Source organism: Podarcis tiliguerta (assembly GCF_965153285.1).
Source record: "Podarcis tiliguerta genome assembly, chromosome: 3".
NCBI lineage: Eukaryota > Metazoa > Chordata > Lepidosauria > Squamata > Lacertidae > Podarcis > Podarcis tiliguerta.
The window spans coordinates 54,582,604-54,606,621 of record NC_139536.1 but is presented as its reverse complement, the minus strand read 5'-3'; the positions used below and the strand labels follow the sequence as shown (position 1 = coordinate 54,606,621).

General features: G+C 40.0%; 1 protein-coding gene and 1 long non-coding RNA gene across 2 annotated transcripts in view; one reads left to right on the top strand and one right to left on the bottom strand.

Moving 5' to 3' along the window:
- Positions 1–24,018, bottom strand: part of SYNE1 (spectrin repeat containing nuclear envelope protein 1) — a 286,933-nt gene that overhangs the window by 148,248 nt on the left and 114,667 nt on the right. Inside the window, exons 46-66 of the mRNA XM_083434682.1 lie at positions 23,622–23,723; positions 22,722–22,925; positions 20,703–20,910; positions 20,048–20,160; positions 18,903–19,108; positions 17,177–17,332; positions 16,326–16,617; positions 14,980–15,152; positions 14,017–14,326; positions 12,477–12,641; positions 10,794–11,150; positions 9,289–9,425; positions 8,790–8,967; positions 7,555–7,737; positions 6,265–6,408; positions 5,290–5,445; positions 4,019–4,183; positions 3,446–3,618; positions 2,054–2,207; positions 1,443–1,586; positions 812–976 (exon numbers count right to left, since the gene is read on the bottom strand). Coding sequence (XP_083290808.1) covers positions 812–976; positions 1,443–1,586; positions 2,054–2,207; positions 3,446–3,618; positions 4,019–4,183; positions 5,290–5,445; positions 6,265–6,408; positions 7,555–7,737; positions 8,790–8,967; positions 9,289–9,425; positions 10,794–11,150; positions 12,477–12,641; positions 14,017–14,326; positions 14,980–15,152; positions 16,326–16,617; positions 17,177–17,332; positions 18,903–19,108; positions 20,048–20,160; positions 20,703–20,910; positions 22,722–22,925; positions 23,622–23,723 — 3,885 coding nt within the window. The remainder of the gene's footprint in view (positions 1–811; positions 977–1,442; positions 1,587–2,053; positions 2,208–3,445; positions 3,619–4,018; positions 4,184–5,289; positions 5,446–6,264; positions 6,409–7,554; positions 7,738–8,789; positions 8,968–9,288; positions 9,426–10,793; positions 11,151–12,476; positions 12,642–14,016; positions 14,327–14,979; positions 15,153–16,325; positions 16,618–17,176; positions 17,333–18,902; positions 19,109–20,047; positions 20,161–20,702; positions 20,911–22,721; positions 22,926–23,621; positions 23,724–24,018) is intronic.
- On the top strand, positions 11,157–16,314 carry LOC310675072. The gene is made up of 3 exons (XR_014509920.1): positions 11,157–11,332; positions 12,492–12,593; positions 16,127–16,314. It is a non-coding gene; the product is annotated as an uncharacterized lncRNA (long non-coding RNA).

Below are 24,018 nucleotides of genomic sequence, written 5' to 3'. Positions count from 1 at the left end.
AAAGTTCTTAACCCGAGGTACTATTTCTGGGTTAGGGGAGTCTGTAACCTGAAGCGTCCGTAACTCGACGGCCCACTGTAATGAACTTTGGTGGTTGGATACCTATCAATGTGGAAGCAAAATGGGGGTACCCAAAAATAAAACAGAGATTATAACATTCTCTCTATGAATATAGAAGCATATCAGTTTGTAGATAAACAGAAAAGTATTTTTTAAACTATACTCAGATACCACCATCAAACAGCCTGATGAGGATCAACAAGCCTCCTTGATGTACAGTGTGTTTTGAAGCGTCAGATGAAAAAGAGAAAGAGCAAACAAGAACAAGGAAACTTGGGACAAGAACAGTTATGTTCCAGTAAGAACAGAAAATTGGCCCACTCAAGGTTTCAATAATTTATAGGATAGAGAAGGATGAGGATAGAGAAGATGCATGTGGTGAGGTTTCAAACTCCCCTCCCCACATTATACAAGGACATTTCAGGAGAAAGGAAGGAAAAGAACACACACACTAGCTATAATAAGCCCCCATACATGGTTGGCAGCCTGCTGCAAACACGAGCTCTCCGGTGCTGTATATCACAGCAGGGAAAGGCCTCAGTGGGATGGGAAAGAAGAGTTCCCTTTTCCTTCCTCCTCTCGAATGCCCCCCCTCCCTCAAACCCTAAACAAGAACACAAGGTTCCAGGTTGGCTAATGCCCTGAACAGCAGCACTGTTCTTAGGGTATGGGGATACACTGCAGAAGTTACATTTTTTGTGCCACTTGTACTAAATGTTCTCATTAGGGCATAACATATATAAAACCCTACCTGGAGCTTTCCAAGTGTTGCTTCATGTCTCTCTGCATCGCCTTCAAGATGCGACAAGCAGTTGAGTTTGTCCTGTTCTTTTTCTAGCCATGCTTCAAAGGCCTTCAGGTTTATTTGGTACTCTTGATGCAAGCGGACCATTTCTTCAGCTTTAGCTATTGCCTCCTGTTGTTAGAAATAGCTCATTAGTGTTGAAGAGAGAAAGCTTCCCTGACACAAACCAGATGCTTCAAACAGATGCTCTCCAAATGTCTTCAATGGCCAATGGTCAGTGAGGATAGTCATTCAAACAAATGAAGGACACCAGACACGGAAAGCTAGTGCAATGTATAATAAAATAAAAATATCTGATGTCTCTAACTTGCCTGGCTGCTTAAGTGGAAGATTACTTTGAATACTTAGGAAAGATATAACTGGGGAACAGATAAACTAAACACAGCTTTTGCATGTAATCTGATTTACTCGTAAATTAACTGGCATCAAAACTCAACAGTAATTTAAGATTATGAGTTAAATTAAGAACACAAATTCCAGAATTCCATGAGCAAAGACACAAGAAAAGCTTTACACACTTTCTTTAAATAACTCTACAAAATGAAAAAAGCCATAGAATTGTCAAGAGAAGCAATACCGTTATCCTGTCTTTGAGAAACTGGTATCTCTCTCGAAGGTCCTGAAGTTCAAGCTGAGTTACATAATGTTCAGTCATGCCCATGCCTTTAATTTCAATTGTCTCTAGCAGTGTGCTGTGACTAAACACTTCTTCCTTAAGTAACTGTAAAACAAAAATAGTGTTAACAACCTGATTAGAAATGACAATTGCTTCCATAATTTATCAAATATGGGTATAGGGTATATAAGGAGTATAATAGGGAGTATAATAGGGTATAACAAGGAGTATAATAGGGTATAAAAGGAGTATAATAGAGTTATGCAGCAGTTAATTAAGCAATAATCAAAAGCACAATTTTTATAAATTAAATACATGTTTACAGTAATTAAGTTTTAATTAAGAACACAGGATGGGCATATCCTGAATATACATGCATAACCAGTGTACACATCAGTCTTATTCCCCCCCCCCCCATAGCAGCCGTCTCACATTAAAGAAAAATTGCTTGACGCAGTTTAGAAGTAGTTTATAATGTGTCATGAGAATGCTACTGCTGTAAGAAGAATGTAGAGTCCTTGGCTGCATGTGTGGATGCTGTTACAATTTACACAAACAGGCTTTTCACAAACCTTAGATTTGCTGAGTGCAGAATTTTTCTCCCTAAGTTCAGCACACTGCCTTTCTGAAGCATTCATGATTGCTTCTATTTTATCCATCCAGCTAGTAAACTGCCGAACATCATCTTGATAACTCGTCCATTTAGAGAGTGCTCCTTCCAGCTGGCTGAAATGTCAATGAATATAGGCACACACATTTAAGAAGTTGATAGAGGCCCATTCATTCATATTTTTTCAAACATGGGCATTCAAGAACACAATGTATGCTTATAGTTTTATATATGTAGCAGCTGGAGAACAGGCATTTATTTTTGAACTGCCAGCACTGACTTTGCTGTGAACTGCCTTGAGACTTCCAGGGTATAGGGCAGTATATAAATTCTAATCATCATCATCATCAACATTCTCATTCTGCTCTCCAGCCAAAGTAGGCTTCCAGAGCAGCTTACAAATGTCAGTGCCTTATAATCTAAAAGACACAACACAAAAGGGAAAGGAATTTGGAGGAAGAGGATGACAGCAAACTCATGCATTGCTTTTAGTTGTGGTAGAAATCTAACATGGACTGTTTGGTCCAGCTGATTTATGGACAGGTTCTCATTCTTGTCTTGTTGGAAAGGAAAAAAAATATATGAAGTTTTTATGGAATGCTAGAAATCTTTGCACTCCCATTAAGTCATGTTTATACTAGTTCTTTATGAAACTAATTAATGAATAAGGGACAAATTATGGTGGGTGTGATCCTTGATATTCAAATAATGACCAATTCTCTATTTTTTTTAATTCATTCACTATATAATTTAAACTGGAATACTCATAAAATTTACTAGGAAATATAGCTCACAGAATTCACTATAATGTACTTCTGAGCAAACTTGTTTAGATTTGATAACTGAGAAATTTCCTATGTCTAGTAATCCCCCAGAGTCTTAAATGGTTTTGAACTTCTATTGTTTTCCTGTTTGCATCTGATACCTTGGTTTTATTTTTTAAAAAAGAGAAATTAGAATAACTGAATGCAAAATTTCTGAAAGTGGAAAGTATGGACTCAGCTTATGAATATAGACTCCATTTGCCCAAAATAGGCCAGTGTTCGAAAGGAACACTTGGGAAATGTCTGTGAGAAAATGGCACACTGATGGTTTACAAATTTAATTAAGCATATATCTAAAGGATTTAAAATGCAGTTGTTGTGGATGGTATCCAACAATGCACTTCTGCTAGTGCAAAGATTTCTGCTTCTGCAATGGAACTTCCCTTCCCATTCCTCTTCCCGTGCACTCCTAAAATCTGGTCCAGAGTTTCACTGCAAAGCCAAAAGTCCTTGTAGAACCGCTTCCTTTGATACCAACCAGTATGTCCAACTGCATATAAGTCCCTTTTCAAAACCTTCACTCCTTTTACCTTTTACATTGGATACAAGCAGACAAAAGGGAAGCCCATGTGTCTTTAAGTGTTCTCAGCTGTTGTTCAATGACTGGCACTCCTTCTACTGAAGTATTTTGCAAAACGGAGTCTCCTCTTGTTAGCACCATTTTCATTTGGATTTCTTTCTCCTGTTTCACCGACAGTAGTCCCTGTAAAACAAAAAGATTCTGTTTTCATCCTTATCATTATGCTGTACTCCTTCCATAAAATTTAACTGCAAATCACCAAATTTAATTGCGAAATAAAGTGTTCCACAGCACTACCATAGTTTCAGAAAAAACGTCACAAAGGCAGAAACAACAGTCTGCTTTTTCCATTAGGAAAAATGATAGAGAGTCCTTTCCTGCTGTTTTTAGAACTGAGCCCTCACACTTGTTACAATCCTAGACATAGCGCCGAAATACCTGATGTATGCAAGCAAGTGCAATTGTGACAGATGACCTATTTTTTTTCAATGGAAAGATGTTTAAGGAGGAAGCAAGTAAAGAATTGGAAGATGCATTTAACCATTTCCCCACTTGTTTTCTTGGGGAACTCTCATTCACTTACCTCCAGCTTTGCCATTCTACTGTCCAGGGCATTTTTGTCTGCTGTGAGATGGCAGTAAGATTCTAGCATCTGAATTGCATCTGCCATCCAGTCCTGAAGCTCTTTCAGATCATGAGAGAACTGCTGGTGCTCTGCTACAATTCTGTCCATTCTGGATACCTTTTCCTTAAATTCATACAGATGTTAACATTACCAACCATTCAGATAATCTATCATTCCACTAGAGTTGAAAAAAATCAGAAAGGGAAATCTCAGAAAACTAAAGTCAGGATTAGCCACGGGCCAGAAAGTTAGATCGATGAACTGTCCAAATTTCTTTGCCTTTGAGATCCCCGTCTGTTCCAGCTTTGTGTCTTTATATAATGGGTGTGTACAGCACATGTATAATATGTACTCGTACCCTATGACTGAAATACATATATTTCCTGCTGCATTTAAACTGAGTACATGTGGTACAACATTATAGCTATTCATAGGTCTCCATCGCATGTGGAAAACATTTTTAAAAGGGAATTTATACTTTTCATGCATTATGTGTTTTTGTTAATTATGTGAGGCATTTTAGTTGAAAGGCAATCTCGTGAGTAACCCTTTGGGAGCCTATGCTACTACATGAGCACTGCATGGGCCCCCAAAGGAATGAGAGGTATTGTTAGGCGATACCACTGATCACCATGAATCAAAAAGCCCACAATGTTTATTTCCTTCAAAATAACATGAAAAGAACAACTGGTTTTATGTGAAATGTAGTTTTGAGAGTGGGGCATCGAATTGAATGGGTGTTCACCTTGTCATGAGACATGGTGAACACCCATTCAATTCCATTGAATACGATGCCCCATGAACTAAAACAGGGACAGTCTCTAAAAAAACTAACTCCCCCCCCCCCCCAGTGTAATTATTTATGATGTTAAGTGGACCTGTTTCAATTTTCCTTAAATGCACTACTGCTGGGTGTGATGGTTTCTCCTTCAACAACCTTTTGGCGATATCCTACGCTGGCTAAAACACTATACCAGTTGCAATACAGCACTGGCCTGACTATGTCTTCTTGCATCTAGAAATCCTGCATCAACTTATATGCTTTATACTACTATTTATGCCTGCTCTTTTAAGTATTGCTGAACATTTTTATCACTATCTCTGTTAACATTACCAGCACAAGGACATAGGGGACTTCATACAAAGAGAATTGTTTATTTCAGAACAAGAGCTTTCATTTTTTTTGTTAGAAGTGTTGCATAAAAGCACACAGGGTGAAAGCGCATTACCTTCGTTACATTGCTCAGAGCAAGATATTGAGAAGATAGCTGAGATACTCTGTGCATGAAGCTTTTGCTGGCAGCTTGTTCTTCCCAAAGCTGCTGAGCTTTTTCTTTTAGCCTGTCGAGCTGAGGTTCATGACACCTTATTTCCTCAAGGACAGACTGTAAAGCATAAGCATGTTTCTGTTAAGTGTGGGTGCAAAAAAGCAAACCACAAGGCGGCAAGCAGCAAGGAAATTAAAAGGACGGCCATCTGCAAAGATCTGTTATGAGACATAGACATAAAGGACCATTCCAGATGATCAGTTCATAGAGCAAGGAATGTGAAATTGTTACCTATTTGTTCTCTGTGTGTGTTCATGTGGGGAGAATCGCTCCACAACGTAGTGCCTCTGTTGCTCAGTAATTGAATCCCAATATTCTGTCAGTGGGGAGGTGCATTAATGCCCCCCCACTCCTCACTACCACCTCAACATGGTTGCACGTGTCACTGACGCCATCAGAATAATGTCTGTGATGTCATTCTTGTGTCAATCCATACTTAATGAGTGGGAGGAAAATCCTGCATAAGCCAAAAGCTCCTGGGTCTAAAACTCAACTTTTTTTGGCTATTGTTTGTTTGTTAATGTGCTGAACTCGAGCATTTTCTTGCGCCTACTATATTTTGTGAACTTTTACACATCCACATATCCTACATTGGAGGGATAATGTGACCCTCTTCACAGCACACCTCTCTATCTTCAATCTAGAAGTGTATAATAAATCAGGGCTAAATATCATCCTGTTAGTAGAATATTTTATATGGAATTAGTATTTTTCAGACTATCCTATAAAGGATAAAATGCTATTAGGCTATACCTTGAACTGATAATCTGAATCAGCCTTTGTTTAAGAAAAGGCAACAAAGCATGACATCAAGACCTACTGTAACCACAAACATGCATATACACGGAAGGCCTGAAGCCCATGTATCATCATCACCTGTAATTTCTGCTGTTCTCTCCTTTTAGCTGGAAGATCATGCAGCCGATTGCTGCTATCATGCACCACCATCTTGGTTTCATTTAGCCAGTCTTGAAGAGGTTCAGCACTGGTTTCAAAGTCTTTCATCTGGATCTTTAGGTTCTAGGAAAATATGGAAAAAAGCTTGGCCTTCCAACACATTTAATGCAATATTTAATGCAAAACAGACAAGATGAAGTACTGTTGGGGAACGGCTCTTCTGACATTCAATTTTTTGCATGTTTTCCAAAGGATCAGCCACATTCAGTTTGAGGCTATTAGAGTCAGCACTGCCATTGGATGCTCAGATGGCATGAAGCATTTTTCACCAGCTTAGGCTGGTGCACCAACTGCAGACCTTGAAGTTAGTTAAAAAATAAGAGGGCTAGACTGCTAACTGGTACTGGGCGTACGAAACACATCTTGCCAGTCTTAAAACGGGCTCCTAGTACATTTCCAAGCACATTTCAAAGTGTTGGTGTTTAAACCTTAAAGTCCCAAGGCCTTTGGATCTAGGTATCATGCAGATCACATTGTTCTGTATGAAGCTGCCTCAGAGACTTTCCTTTAGAATTTTTGTTTTTTAAAAAAATGCATGTATATCCCACCAACATGGATTTAAAAGTAATGCATACTTGCTTTGACTGGGGTCATCTTCGTACTCCTAGTATTTTGTGGGAGGAATTCAAGTGCAAATTGTGCAACTGAAGTGAATTAAACCACTCTGTCACACTAAAACAACAAATCCACTAAAAGGGGGGGGGGGGTTATTAAGAAAAGTGTTGGGGAAACACACAGAAAAGTCTGGGATGAACTGATGAGCAGGAAGATACCTGAACACCACACAAACAACTTAGGATAAATGTTTGTTGTCCCTACAAACAACTCAGAATGAATGTTCAGTAAAGAACAGACATAGTTTAACTTGCACATATGCTTTGTTCAAGCAGAGCAGAATGATCAATCAAGAAACAGGTTATCTGGAGGAGCCCTGGAAATCATATAGTACTCATCAATTTTAATTTAATTTACTGATCCATTTAAAAACATTTCTACCCATTTCATGAAAAGTGGATAAACTCTTCTATAAATTCCAAAGCAATTCACAATAGGTTACACAAATAAGAAAATCTTCCTGATAAAATACAGCAGTACATTAAAACATCTGTAGTTCTAGTTAGCATAGCATTAAGCATGACTATCCTTAAAAGGAAAATAGAAGACTGATGTTTCTAATTAATCTGCTTATTTGTAATTGGTCACAATTACCTCCAAAGAAGTTTCCTTCTGGTGCAGGGTGGAGATAAATTTTTTCCAGTCTTCCTTAGCTGTAGCAACTTTAGCTTGGATAGATTTAGCTTTTTCTTTTGGCAAAATAGAACTTAATAATTCTCCTTTGGACACTACCATGTTTAATTTATGTTGGCCTTTTTCAGTTTCAGATAAGAATTCCTAAATCAAGAGATGGTCTTATATAACTATACAGCTTGCAATAAATAAATATGAATATAGCCTTATTCAAACAAATTAAAAAGGCAAGAGACTGGTTGCTTGTTCAATCACTTGTCCCTAAAATTCTACTCAAGTGAAGACTCTGCCTCAGCTCACCCCCAATCTGTTTTTACTTAGCACAACTGAAATGAGGAGATTCTACACCAAACCTGATATATATAACCCATGTTCTAATTAATTAATAATGAAGGATCCCCCCCCTTTTTTTGCTAAACAGGCAAGCTACTTTTCAATAACTTATAACTTTGTCTTCAATTTGCTTCAGCTGTCTGTCATAAAGTTCCCTTTGGTCTTGATTTCCCTAATGTGCAATTTCCCTCTGGAAATCAACAGGAAAAATATCTTCCATTTCATATGCCTGGGGTTGCATTTTGTTTTTGACAAACAAATGACCTTTTATTTAGATATATACCAATGAAACTTGAACCTCATATTATCCCAAGAGTTCTGGCAGACAATGCTAAGTAGGAACCAAGTGTAATTTCAGGTTCCACTGCATTCTCCCCTTTATCAGGTGTATGTGTGCTTTATAAACATACTGCAAACCCCAAAGGACATATAATACTCTTCTTCTATTACTGTATTTTTAATTATGCAGGATTATTAGCAAAATCTGCAATTGGAGTATATTTATAGATTGCTTAAACACACACAAACCATTTAGTATTCTTCATTGTATTCATGAATACACCTCTCTCTCTCTCTCTCTCACACACACACACACACACACACACACACAGTGTTACCCAAATCTTATAAATTAACCTAAAAAAACAAAACGTTTCCTGCGTGGTAGTACATTTCTTTTCCAACTATGTTTAAGCACTGTTAAAAATTAACTTCATGCTAAGACCCTCAGAACAGGTTATGGTTTCAGTTCCACATTCCTTTGATACAAATGCAACAGGCAATGTTATTCAGGCATAAAATGTTGTTTAAGTGGATTTTGGAAATGCTGGAACAGCTTATTAGAATAGCTTATTAGAATTTACCTGTATTTTCTGGATATTGGCTGCAGCTTCACTGACATTTTGAGGCACATCAAAACATTTGGCAGTAGTGATTTTTGAATTGACCAGCCATTGTTGGAAGTCTCTGAATACTGTCCTGAATCTCTGCTGCAAGGCTTGCTCTTTACTTTGGCAACCCTTTGAAGCTTGTAGACAAAGACTTCAGAGTCCCATGTTAGTCAAATGAAAATGTAGATTGGGATTATGTTAGACAAAATGAGGGAGATATTTAATTCAGTACAATACAATACACCAAATTAACAAAAAAATGTGTTACACAACAAAATACTGTAGTACTGCTGTGAGAAACATAAATAACACCTGCATTGAATCTGTTATCTCTAAGTGAGGAATGATCTAATTCTCAATGCTTTTGCAAGATTTTAATTAAAAAGCTAACATTCAAAGAACATCATGGTTAAGTCATACAACACAGACATGCACAGATTTTTGGTTGTTTGTTCTATAAAGTGAAACTCACCTGTTATATTCCTTAATTAACTGTGATACCTTTGCAGAATAGGTACTCAAATCTTTGGAAAACCGACAAAGGTCATTCAGCTGCATTTTTATATCATCGTTCATATGTTCGGCCTTGGTTAGGGCACTCAATGTTTCCTAGTTGAAACAAAACAATACTAGTAAAATATATGCATTTGCATACATGGAATTATCCCTTCTTCATGAAATGTATACATTGGCCTGATCAAAAGTCAAAGTGGGATATGTATGCACCCACAAACAGCCACTGTGCTCTCCATTTGCTCCATTTACAATAGATAGGTACAGCTTCCTGGTTTGTTTCCCTAACTAGAGCTTCCTGTTACACGCACCCAGGAACTATGGTTAGACCTGCAAATCCGTGAGATTCCAAAGCCAACAACCATGGCTTGGATCCAGACTTCGGGAGTGATCATCAAACAACTTATAAAACTGAGTAACATTTTTGTTCCTACTATGAGAGGGCTTAGTGCAAGATCTGAAATGGTGCTGTGGAGTTTGAGGCATATAAGCAACAGCTCTGACTTTACAAATACTGGAGGGAAAAACCATGCTTGTGGCTGGTGGGTGGGTGAGTGCAGGACCCATGCATGGTGTGTGTGTGTAAAAAACTTGATTTGGATCATTCAAGAGGAGAGGCAAATTTTGAAAGCTGCTTTGAGAGCATTTGGGGGCTATAAAGTGGGATGTAAGTATTCTAAACTAATTTACTTTTGACACTTTTGACACTTTCTCCTTCTTCTTGAAGCCAATTACACTCTCCAAAAGTCTGTTCCAGGTGGTTGGGAAAATCTCTAGAGCAGTGTGTTGCGTTCAGAGGGAAAGGGGGAATTAGCCAAAATTGCCTTCTTTTCCTTCCCAGCCTGCACTGATGAAAAAACCTTCCATGGACAGAAGGAGCCCCTCCATTCAAGTTCAAATTAAAATATGGATTTCTCCTATCATGATGGTCCATGATTATTATTCTTGGTCCAAAATTATACAAAACCATCAAGGCAGCTGGTTGTAAAGACCAGCAGGAAATTTGGTGAAAAACACTTAACCCAAGGCCAGCAGGACTACTGGTTACCTAAACCCCTTGAAACAGCCCATGGCGATTGCTGCAATGAAAGCTGAGAGAGTTAAACAGAAAACAGTACTCAAAGCTTCTGTGTCCTATTTCTGCCTCTGCTCAGAGGCCCCAAGTTTCAGTGCCACGAGGACTGAGTAATGAAATGCAACACGTGTGTATGCAGAAAGCCATGAAATCACTACACATAGTTTCCACACAAAATACCCTTCTACAGTTTGCTGTGTAGCTGGTTTTAGTGCTTTCGAAGTTAACTTATACGATTTAGTTCTAAAAGTGCATTCCAAAGTTTCCAGTTTAGCAACAACTGCATATTGCACTCTCTTTGTACAAGCGGTTTCCCCCCTCCTCCCAGGCTTTTGCAGCAGAAAAAGAAAAGAGAAGAAAGAGCTAAAACGGAAACAAAATGGTTTTACCTTTTCTCGGTGCCAGCATTCCACCAGCTCTTTGTCTGTCTGCTTACTATCCAGAGGGGTCAGCGTTTCAGACCAGGTTGCGAGGAGTGTGCTGAAGCGCTGCAGGGCCTCTTCCAGACGAGAAGCTTGCATGGTGAATTCCTGCTCTGACAGGGCCATCTGAGTGTCCAGCTCCTGCAAACTGTTTCGGGTTTGGAATGCAGTCTCTTCCCATTGCTTCCAGTCGGAGTGAAGGGCCTGCATTTCGGTCTCTATGTGCTTGCACCCCTGAGCAGTTGTGTTCTTTTTCACCGCTGGAGCCAGCGTCTGAACTCTGTTTAGGCGGCCCTCACCAGTCTGTCTGGAATCTATCAGCTCCTGCAATGGAATATCGCCATGGCAACTGAAATGGCTGTGATCCACTTCAGCTGGATAACGGCATGCTTACTACAAAACGACACACAGCATTCTGCAGAAGAGCTACACTGACTGCTCCGTGTTCACAAACAGTTTCACCAAAAATATATATTTTCGGAACAGTGCCGAGCCTGTGCTAAAATGTAAGTGAAAAGTTAAAATAACAAAGCAGGAAAAAGAAAAGGGAAAGCTGGGCACCAAGTCGCAGCATTAGCACCAAGTTACAGAGTTTCAGAATCTAAAGCCCTCATATTTTCCTAGAAAACGAAGTTCTGCTTGATTAAAATTAACATGGCATGTGGTCTATTTTATATGATACAGATTGTTGTATAATCTGGACAGTCTTGAACTGAGCTGTAAGGTCAGACACAGCAATTGGAAATATAGAAACATTCTAGGAGAAAAAGCACCCACAACTGGTGTTTTGTTTTGGATATGATAACTTAAGGATGGTGTTATCCTCAAATTACCAAGTGGCCAGTTGCCATGTGGTATATGCACTTGTTCCATTATTTCATGATTTCTGATTCTTCACCTTCTTGTTATTACAGTCGTACCTCGGAAGTCAAACAGAATCCGTTCCAGAAGTCTGTTCAACTTCTGAAACATTTAACTTCCAAAGCGCAGCTTCTGATTGGCTGCAGGAAACTCCTGCAGCCAATCGGAAACCACTGAAGCCCTGTTGAACGTTCAGCTTCCAAAAGAACGTTCAAAAACCGAAACACTCATTTCTGGTTTTCGATCGTTCGGGAGCTGGAACGTTTGACTCCCAAGGTGTTTGGGAGCCGAGGTATGATTGTATTAACTAAGCTTATATAGCCAGTCATCAGCATAAAATCCCTGACTGATTTACAGGGCAAAGAATAAAATACAGTACATTATTACAAATACAAAGTGACAGTTTAAAATACCAACAAAAATAAAACACAGCATAAAAAGTTAATGTTTTAGCATACAGAAATACTGTCAGCTAGCAGCTCAATAAATAAAACACAGCTTACACAATGAGAAGCCAAGTTTTGTTTGTTTAAAATGTTACCTGTTTAAAAGAACTGGATATATATAAAAGCCTTCACCTACTTATGCTGTGTATAATTTTGATTTATTTTAAATAGCTGCAGTTCAGCAGTAGAGCTCTTAACATAATTTGAAGTAGCAGGTAAGCTCTCAGCTGAATTTGTAATATATAATGTAAGAAATAGCCTTTTCTTAATGCTTATTTTACCATGTCTTGACTAATATTTGCTAAAGTTAATAGGTTAATAAGCTACTGCAGTAGTTTCTCACATTAATTTTGGCCAGTTTTTTCTGTATGGCTGATGAATCCCCTGACGCATCTGACCAGCGGTGAAGCTCTTCTTTTGCGGAATTAAGCCAGTCGGTGAATTCATGAACTGCATCGAGGTATAGTAGATGGTCCTTAACAATATCTTCCACTCTCTTCATTTTTTCCTATAAGTGAAAAGGAGGTTGTGTTCAATGCGGTGTTTACAGAATAACAATTCAATGAGTTAGTTCTGCCAGAGGACTTATATTTGTCTAGTTTCTACCCAAGAAAACAGACCTCACCAACATTTCACCCCTGGAAAGCCTCAGTTACGCTGGGGATGGGAAGTCAGATAAGTGCCACTGCCCTGCCAAACTACCAGTTTGAACCCAGAAAAGCTGTGGTTGATCTTAACTATGATTTAGACAAACAAGTCATCTTCAAACCATGGTTTATGATCCTATTTGTTTTCTTAATTACCTACCAGAATTAACCACAGTGCTGGGTGTGGGCATACTACTAAACCATGCTTGACTGAAAATGAATATGAAAGCTTCCAATCTTCCCCTTGCACTTGTGCCAAAAGAAGAGAGGAGAGGAGGACACACAAGCATGGACTTGTGTATATAACAATAAACCACAGTTTAGTTTTATACTAGAACTGAAACAGATCACTGTGAGTATAAATAATGTGAATGCTGGCAATGTATATTGTTTCAATAATATGGTTCTCTATAGTGGTAGAGTATGACTAGCCTTCAAGATGTTATTGTACTCTAATTCTCAGCAGTCCCAGTCAATATGGCTAATAGGAATGATGGGAGTTGTAGTCCAACGGATTTTAGAAGGCACCACACTGGCTACCCCAATACAGGGCCTCTTTGCTCTAGCTACACACATGATGAAATATTCTTACAACTGCAGCAATATGTTTTAGTCCAAAGGAATATACATGATGAGTCACACATATCTTATGACTGAATCGTTCCCTTGCATCCCAAGATAGCAGAGCTGTTTGATTCTTTCAGGATTTGCTTATCCAATAAGCAATGTCAGATAATGAACCATATTTCCTCCTGGAACTCACTGCACTGAACTCTTGCTTGAAGCCACAGAGCAGACAAGATAAACATCTACTTAATTTTTTGTTTGCTTTCTTGAGTATTGTATTGCATAGACTCTACGTTTTCCCAGTTACAAAATATTTATTCTCTACTATATTTCCAATAACTTTCTGTCAATATTTGCCTGTCCTTTCATGATAAGTAGAACCAATTGTGTTGGAATGACCCAGACTCAAATCTTAGTTCCTCCTGAGTTCCCTGACAGTTTTTAAGCATCTCATGGTCAGCATAGTGCAAACGATGCCTGTCCCTCTTGCTCTCCTTCTCGGTGTGTTGCAGTGACTCAGTTAGATGGAAGTTAGATGAGTGGCCCAGCTGCAACATGGTGTCCGCTGCTGATGCTGCTCAGCTACTCCAAAGAAGTTTAAAACATTTAAGCACAGCATCTTGGATTAATATACTTCCATCTATATGGGATAGCATACATCATATTTACCTTGACTACCGTTGCAATGTCACTGAACTGGATTTTCAGCTCCTCTTGAGCAGCCTCTCTGAAAGAATCATCCTCTGTTTTCTCATACAGTTCTCTGGCTTTACCCATGAGCTGGTGCAAGTCTTTAGAATGGTTTTCCACTTCTGCAACCATAGTCTGGAAATGGTCCAGCAGGGAGAATTTCTCTTTCAAGCCATTCTGAGGCTCCAAAGGCTGCTCCACTTTGTGGTCTACTGACTCCAGCCACTGGTCTAGCTGACTTTTCCTCTCCAGATAGTCATCCCACTGATGAATCACAGACTCAAGCAAGCTTGCAGTAAAGAAATACACAGTGCATTTAAAATCTTACACCATTTAAGAGAATGAACTAGATTTAGGGCTGCTGTAAAACACCTCCTGCCAATTCAGCCCCCACCCACCTCAAATCACAGGTGGCAACTGGGAAAGAAAATTTTGTTATTATTGAGGAGTGAGGGGGAAATAATCAAAATGATGTGGGGGTGGAGAAGGTTACATGTCTCCTACTTAACCTTTTTCATGAACATTTGTTTGTTTCCTTCTCATACCACCCCCTTCTTATTCTTGAAAAGGACATGTTTTACACAGAAGACTGGCCAGTAGCCATCACTGCCATGCCCCTAAGGCACTCTGCTCAGAACTGGCTAGTTGGTTTTGGCTGGCCCTTCTCTCCCATAGCAGCCTGCCAGGCTCCCATTCCTCAATGTTCTGGAGGGCCTCATTGACCTTCCAGAGATACTTTGTCTGGGTGCAGACAGATGCAAGATCAAGGAGGGGACCAGAAATTTTTCTTTCATGAACTTCCTTCCTTTCACTTATCTTAGAATCTAAATCAGTGCAAATCAGTCCTAAGCGAATTAATCAATCACCAAGTAAGATGAACTCTCAGTGAAGAAAATTACCAAACAATGATCACAAGTATATGTAGAAAGCGAAATAACTTACCTTTGACAGCTCAGTGAGGTATTGATAATGCTGCTCCAGAGATCTTTTAATGTTTTCAGTTGGGTCTGTATTGCTTTCTGCCCTTCCTCATTGCTACTTTTAAGGGCTTGTTCACCTTTGCCAATGGCCATATTTAACTTGACTTCTCCCTCACCTTTCATTAAAAGGATCTCCTAGGAAGCAAAAGGACTGTAAAGCTTCAGTAGTTTACCCACAAGAAGAATGCCACCCATCAAGTTTTGAAACAAAGGCTGTATCATATGTGACATTAGAAAAATCTATGTAGTTTTTTCCATGGAAAATACTGAATTCTAGATTCCTCTTAGCAACCCCTTTCAGGATTATTATAGACTTACAATAATAGTTCAGCCTGATCTATCTTTTAAAGTGTTGTCACAACTAGCACTAAAGATGAAAGAATATATTGGGTACCCTTGGCCAGTAAGCCACAGAAAGGAATGGATAGGTTCAGCTTTTGAAAGCAAGGGGAATTTTGTCTCTTAGAGTAGAGGAGTAATTCTGATTACAGTTTGGCCTGCTTGAGGGATGGTGATGATAATGATGCTTTAAAAGGTAAAGGGACCCCTGACCATTAGGTCCAATTGTGACCGACTCTGGGGCTGCGGCGCACATCTCGCTTTATTGGCCAAAGGAGCCAGCGTACAGCTTCCGGGTCATGTGGCCTGCGTGACTAAGCCACTTCTGGCAAACCAGAGCAGCGCACAGAAACGCTGTTTACCTTCCCGCCGGAGCGGTACCTATTTATCTACTTGCACTTTGACGTGCTTTCAAACTGCTAGGTTGGCAGGAGCAGGGACCAAGCAACGGGCGCTCATCCCGTCACAGGGATTCGAACCGCCAACCTTCTGATTGGCAAGTCCTAGGCACTGTGGTTTAACCCACAGCGCAACCCGCGTCCTAATGATGCTTTAGTTGCCTGTTATTACTCATGGTGGATCCTTTTTAAAAAAACTGTAGCTGTTATTTTAGTTTTTAATTTTAGTGTTCACTTCATGGTCACTTGTGTTTTGGTTTAACGGCTGAATGTTATTCTTTTCAAAAGTGACACATAAGGTTACAAGCGAGGAAATAAGGACAATCCTGTATTTTCAGTAACCCATTTTTGTCTTTGATCTCTGTTAACTAGAGATTGAGTTTTATCTGGATTTAGGAAGCATATGAGGATAAGCATTTGAAACCTCTGCCACCTGGGTGCCTCATATGCTTTGGACTACAACTCCCATCAACCCCCACCAACACAAGTGCTGGTAATTGTCACAAAAACTTCTGGAGGGCACCCAGCAAACAGTTATGAAACAAACAGTTCCATGATTTTGTTACTTCACCTGTATTTGCATGAGGCGTTTCTCCAAGACGACTTTGCTCCCAATGGTGCCCTCTGCAGAGGCCAGCTTTTCTTGCACATCTTTCACCCAGGTCCACATACCCTGCAGAGCTTCTTCTAATGCTTGGTGTTCCTGGAGAGCCACCTGAGAGGTCTTCAGCTTTTCCTTCGCTACTTTGATTAGGTTATGGTAAGCAGAGAAATGCTGAGAAGCCAGACGGACTTCCTTCCCAGTACTATATCCTTTCTCATTTAAAACCTGTGACTTCTGGGTCAGTTTATCAAAGGATTCTCTAAACAAAAACGGAGAAGAAAGCTTATGGAGTTACACATATCTCTGTGTGATATGAAAAACCATGGACAATGTTCATTATTGCAATATAGTTCCAATATGAATGGTAAAAGATTCACATAAGGGTACATGAACAAAACTGTAATCATAATATAATAGTGGGCCCCATAGTAACATCCCACACTGAATCCTTAGTCCTTAATAAGAATGTGGTTGTTAAGGGGACTGAGACTTGCTAGATTGTTGATGTATTTATGTGCCATGACTCACTTATGGCAATGGAACAAAACCTGTATGGTGGATATGAGAAACGGTTCCCTGAACCGATTGCATACTGCAGTGTATGCAAACTTCCCTTAACTACTAAGCTATCTTGAATAAAAAAGTTCAGCACTAGACCCATATGCATATCTCACTTGTTTCTTGATTTCAATACATTTTTTATTTGTCACTGTTCTGGTAAAAATACACATTAAGCAAACTATTTAGGATCGTGTAGGCATTATTATATAATAGAGCAGGCAAGAAGATAGGCTATTTAGGTAAAGTTTGTTTTTTACCTGGCCACCAGCAGCTCTTCTAGGAATGCTTCCACTTTCTGCACCTCATTTTTCTTATCAGAAATATTCTGTTTGCTCTCACCCAAAGCTTCTGTGCTTATCCTTTCCTCCATTTCATGGAGCCACAAACTCCACCTCTTGCACAGATCCTCAAAGCTGTGAACAAAACAAAAGCAGAAGTATGCAACTGTTGCTAGATAAAGAGAGAATTCACCTGCTATTACACAAACTGAGAAAGAAATTTGTCTACCAGTTTTACTTTAATGCCTAGTGCATGAGAGCTGCACACAAACTATTTTTGTTCAGTGACGAGTAACCTAAAAATACTCAACAAGGATCTAAATATGTCAAGCAAAACCGTGGGAATTATAGAGAGAATGGAGCTTTCAAAATTGTAAAAGTGGCACAGCTTAATTTTTTATCACAGTCTACGTGGAAACTGAAGGCAATGGAAGGATTGTTCTCCACAGCCTGGCTCATACATTCACCCCTCATGTGACTACAATATATGCTGTATGCGTGTGGAGCATACATACATTAAAGCCTAGAGCAGGTTCCCACTTTCAGAGACCGCCCCTTGCAATGTGTGGATGGGGGGGAGCTAAGGCTGATGAGGAAACAATACGCCAGCAGGGGTAGAGCTAGTGAAAATTGTCCCACTCTCTACCTTACACAAATGTAATTGTATGAGGGGTGAATGCCCAAATATGGTTATACAGGAAATATAAATGTCAAATAAGCCTATTTTGGTTGTTCTATTTCCCCTCCCCTTTCACTCTCTTTCTCTCACATATTGAGGACAGGATTCACCTAATGAGTCCCGTCAACAGAAGGTTTCCATTTGCACAACAGGGCTTCTCCCTGCTCCCTTAGTGCCCCTAAAGCTGGCTCTGGGGTCAAGGAGAACTCTTGGGACAGCACACAGGGGCAGGAAAGGGGGGGATCATTCTGTCTGGTGAACCAAAATGCTTGCCCTGATGGAATGGTCACCTTAGCACAACCCTGAATTCCTCCTTTAGGGTTGTAACCTCTTCCCACAGATACTAGGCATCTCCATTTACACATCTAGTTGAAGCAGGAGAAAATGCAGACATAGATAGTTTGGTCCATTCTCTCCCCAGTTGTGCTGTTTATTGCCCACCATAATCTGCTGGCCTGTGTGACATCTGGAGACATGCTTGCCACCGAAGATGAAGGGAGTCAGGCAAATAACGAAGGAGTAGGCAAATCCACAGCCCCTTTTCTCCTGTTTCAACTGGAGATTTGAAGGGCCGCACCCAGTGTCCGATGGTCAACAATCCTACCCATATCTCCATTTTAACTGTACAAACTAGAAAGAAGGACTGTTTGCTATGAGCACATGAATAAAAGTATTCAAAACTGGACTTGTTGCTAATGTTATGTAAGCAAGAGGACTGAGACCACAAACATTCCTCCCTGTAAAGGAAATGTTTTGACATGGTTACCAACAATTTCACAATGTTAAGCTATATGCCACTGTTTTCTTTTTGTCAAGCAAACCCACTTTTAGGAGAGGCCAAAGTCCAGTGGTCAAGCCCATGCTTTGTGTGCATAAGCTGCCAGGCCCAATCCAGTTAAAAAGCTCTGGGGCTGCATGGCAGGGAGAGTCACTGTTGGTCAGAATAGGTGGACCAAGACCACAAGGCAGATTTATATGGATATTTTATACACTGCATCACATGCACAAATGAATAAAACAACCTACCTTCCCAGCTCCGTAATGCATTCTTCCAGAGCTTGTTTATCTTTCAAGCACTGTTTAAAGAATCCCTCAAAGTCCTGATGAGCTTTATTTATCTGTTCCTGGATGCTATTCACAGATGATTTAGGTAGGAAAGCACACAGATGTTCTCCTTCCTGGGAAGCTGCCGCCAGCTTGCTCCTTCCTTCCTCAACGGAATCCAACACTTTCTGAGTGGAACAAACATAGAATTTTACTTGGGAAAGTGGGTAGAGGAAGGAAAAAGAAAATGGAAATGAAGAAGATCGGTTAAAGCATGAATGTTAAGAGCAATTGTTTAGAAAGCCAAGACTATCTATACATAAAGACTTAGTTGGCACAGACTTCCTTTGAATGTACCACTTCAGATAGTAAACAGAAGATTTAAATGTTACTCCTTGTTTAGAAAACAAATACAAAGTTCTTTTGTATAGAAGACCAACTAGCAAAAAATTCTAACCTGCAAGTTTTGTATGGAAGGAGAAAGTCTGGTATGAACCAACATTCTGTAATCAACCTTACACTTGCATAGTAGCAACCAGGTATGCGGACAACCATGGTAAATGCTGTTTTGAGGAACCATCTTTCTCATCCTTGAAAAGTAAAGGGAGGGAGGGAGGGTGGTGGGGATGGATCTTGGTGGGAGTAGGTTGCAAGGCGCTCTCTAACATCCACAGTAATCTAAAAGGCATCACTGGAAACACAAAGGGCCTGGTAGCATCATAAGTTAAGACTAGGTAAAATTTAAAGTCAGATTAATGTTGGTACATTCAGTGAGCATTTCCCATGGGCTTCTCCATAGCTGCAATTGACGGTGTGCGTATTATTTCATGCCATAGATACATACAACATGTCACCCTGCCTACAATGTTTTTGGGAAAGTTGCTATTTGTGACCATTAACACGCTAGCAGTATCCTGTCTTCAGTGAGTTCTTCTGTACCTGTTATCTTTGCGCCTTCACCAAGGTATTTTTATCAGAGTTTTTGCTGGTGGTAATGGGGATGAGCATGCATGTTGAGCACTCACAAAACCCACAAGGCTTTGTGAGTGCTTAAAGGGTAAACCTGCATGACCCAATAGGCTTGTAAACCAAACAATGTGCTGTTTGGTCATTCATGGTAACGGTACCTGCAGTTCATGGAGTTTTGCTTCGATGGCTTTACTATCTCCAGATGTAATACTTAGGTCTTTTATAGCAGTCTTCAGGTTAGAATACCAGTTTTGAAATCCACACATAGATTCTTAAAAAAACAAGAAGGGACAGATATAAAACATTATTATATTATACAAAGATGCTGATATTCTGTGCTCAGAATTCATCAAGAATACTCTGTTTTAATTATTATTTTCCACTACTGACTTGTATACTGTAATCACTGCCACTAGAACAATGGCATAGATTTCAGTTCAGTAATGGAACACTGAATATTGTTCTCTGTGATAGACCACTTTGGTGTTATCAAAAACAAGGAAGCCTGCAAAACAGCAGTGGCAGTTTAATAGAATTAGAAAACAGAAATAACAGCTGAGTTATTCTGGTGAATACTGACTAGGACTCTCTGTTTTGAATAGCGAATATATTAAGACAGTTTATGCAAAAACCCAGCTACTTGGAAAGGTAAGTAAAACAAGTTTTTGGCAACTTGAGTTTTAGGAAAGGCTATGCATAAAAATGAGTTAGTGATGTTAATGGAAACGTTTCACCAACCAAAGCTGGCATGATTCATCTCAAGCAATTTCATACATTCCTGTGGCTCACATATTAACAGCCATGACGACTCACGGAAGAAGTGTTTTTCCAGGGACTCTTGCATGGAAGTCTGAGTTTTCAAACATAACTGGTTCACAGCCTCATACTTCTTTATCAATGATGTGACAGTGCCCCCAAGAGTCTCCAGCTCCACAGACGGATATTTGCGACACAGGCTGTTAAGTGTTTCCTGAGTGGAATCAAAGTTGCTCTGCTGCTGCTGCAGGTCCTTTTGTATTTTCTGGGAGAAAATTTGTAACATCAAATAGAGAACATTATGTTTACTTAAATCTATCATGAACACATACATACCATCTTACTTATTTATATCTATTCCCTACTTGGAATTGGAAGGGACCCCTGGGGGTCATCTAGTCCAACCCCCTGCAATGCAAGAATATGCAGCAGTCTCTTAAAGGGGTTGAACCTGCAACCTTAGAGAGGGAAATATCAGCCATCAAAATAGAAAAGAAATCAATTTTAAATTATTCTACTAACTGTTTTACCTCTGTATGAAGTACATTGAAACTATACACCATTGTCCCTAATTCTGGGAAACTTCCTCATGTATCAGTTGAACTGAAGTTTCTTGGAATGTATGTGCAGCCCTACTTACATTTTTTCTAGACTTAGAATCTAAGCCTTAGACCCTGGAAATACCTTTGGTTCATTGCCATTATATAGCTTCCAATATCTTTGCTACAATTTTCTACCATGCCTAACAAAGCAGGAAATTTCTCCACTCTGGACCATATGAAAACGACTGTGTAGTGATAACTTTTCACATTTTGACTTGGAAATAGATGGCTGACTTCTAGGGTGAAAGCGAGGGGGCAGGGGGAAGGAACAGCTTGCTTGTTTTCCCCAGTGCTTTTTTTCAAAAAACAAACAAACAAAAAACTTTAGGGGTACTCTCAATTTGACTCAAGAAAATCACCATTTTATAGTTCAAATCAGGAAAAATAAATACAGTAAATGGACAAAAGTACAAAGATTCACAAAATGTTTAGGGTTATGCGTACCACTGCGTACCCCCAGAAAAAAGCACTGGTTTTCCTGATAGTTCTAAACCAAGACATGATAAATACATTATATTAAGTTAGTTTAAAATCTCATCCATTTCCTGTAATTGGCATTAAACAATGAGATATCTGGGATGAAGTCTTTTTTTTTTTTTTGGTCTTTGAGCTAAAGGTGCCATGAAACCAGGGCCAGCCCACACATGAGACAAGGTAAGGCAGCTGCCTCAAGCAGCAGGATCTAGACAGGTAGCAGATCCGGCCTTCAAGGAGCATGCTGGCAGTGGCTGTGAAGGTGGTGGTGGTGGGCAGCTGCTGCAACATGCTCCTTGGAACCCTGATGTGCCACCTCCCACCACTGCCACCTCATCTGTGGTGAGCAGGTGCAGAGTGTGACCAATGGCAGGATGCCTATGTAGTGACAAGGAGGGTTATGGAGACAGGGGGAGGGCTGGCACAGGCATGCTGAGGCTCTGGCCGCTACTGGAATGTAAACAAAACACTGCTAAGAGGGATCAGGAGGTGGCCAGAGCTGAGCAGGGCCGGGAGCCATCAAGACTGATACACTGTCCTCTCCCTCCTGCTGGTCGGCAGGGCGGGGGCACCCCTGCCCCACCTCACAAGGCAACTTCATGAACTTGGTTGTTAGAGTGGTGAGGCCAATGCTGGCCAACTGCTAACTTCACTAACTTCAACTTCAATATGCTTCCCTCGCCTTGCATGCTGTCCTGGTTGGTGAAGAGAAGCAAAAACAGAACAAATGCCAAGGAGATAGAAGCTGGGGGGGGGGGGACGGGGGGGCAGAGATGAACATTTTTATGAAAGGCAAGAAAGCAAACTGGTTCTGGGGAGCTCTCTACTTCCCACAAGTTCGATTTTCTGCCTTCTATAAAAGGTAAAGGTAAAAATCTGCCTTCTACCACAAGGTGATGCCAAAGCCTCACTAATGCCCTTCTACGGTGACATAGGAATGGATATGGAATTCTGATGAACCATAAAGCTCTAAATACTATATTGTTTTTGTAATACTCACCTTGACTGTGCTTAGACCTGACAGATCCTGGCTATGAGCACAGCTTAGGAGTGATTCTTCCATTTTGGTGAGCCACTTTTCCATCTGATTAACAAAGTTATGTAACTGCATCTTCTGAGAACTGAAATCTTTTAGTGTTTCTTTTGCTATCTCAGACATTTCTTTAGCGTGCACCAGTTTTTTCCTTAAATCTGCTTCTAAAAACTAAAAGAGAAACAAAAACAAGCAGATTCATTAAAGCAAATAATAAAACAACTGAAAATAATTATTATCCCACGTCTGTGCTACCATTTGTTAAATAAGAAAACACAAGGTCCTTTAATGAATCAACAATATAAACATTAAATCCCACAAGGGGCAGCTACAAAAATAATAATGTTGCAGTATAGCCTTTCACCCTAAGAGGAGTCCTCTTGATCAGGGCTCCAGCTGGCCTTAAACAGAAGCTTGCAGAAGTGTTCAATGGGGGGGGGGGAGCTGATACCTTCCCTCCAGCTGCCAGTACCAAACTTTAGCATTTTAGTCTTACAAAGGTGGTCCCATTTTGCTTTCAAACTGGCACTTGACCACCTGGCTTCAGGAATAATCTTATTGTGGCTGTTCTTTCATACAATCTTCAGCCTAACAACAGGAATTTTACAATAAGGCCATCTGATCTTTCTTCTATGAAAGAATCAGGACCAATCACTAAGTTACATGATGGATTTTTAAACACCAAGAGCCAAATATAGACTCCCTCTCGTCTATGTATATAGTCTTGTAACAGGAATATTTAACAAAGATTAGAGCTATTAATTAAAATCAAACTTCATAGAAGCCTCAGATTGAAAGAGTGTGAAAGTCTGTTTGGGCTCCTAAAGGATCTTAAAGAACTAGCTGCAATGGGCTACAATATCTTACCTGAAGATTTGGAGGAACTTCTTCTGCATTTACTAATTCTTTAAGCTCAGATATTTTTGAACTGATTTGTTCCACATTCTGTTCTTTATTTATAATTTGAGACTGCAAAAGAGCACATGGGGAAAAATGGCTTTAGTTTAATATCTCCATCCCAATGACACCCTAAGTCAGAGGTTTTCAACCTTTTTGAGTCCACGGCTCCCTTAACCAACTACATTCTTTCTGTGGCTTCCCTGTGGGACTCAGGAGCCCAGTTGTGTCACCCCTTGCCTATAGAGCTAGCAGCCTCTCACCCTTTTTCAAACCCCCTCCCTTGTGGAGTGTTTTCTCAGCCTCCTCTCCTTGGGAGTCCTCCAGGCAGCCTCTGCTGCCGCCTCTGGTCTCTGTGCTTACCCCC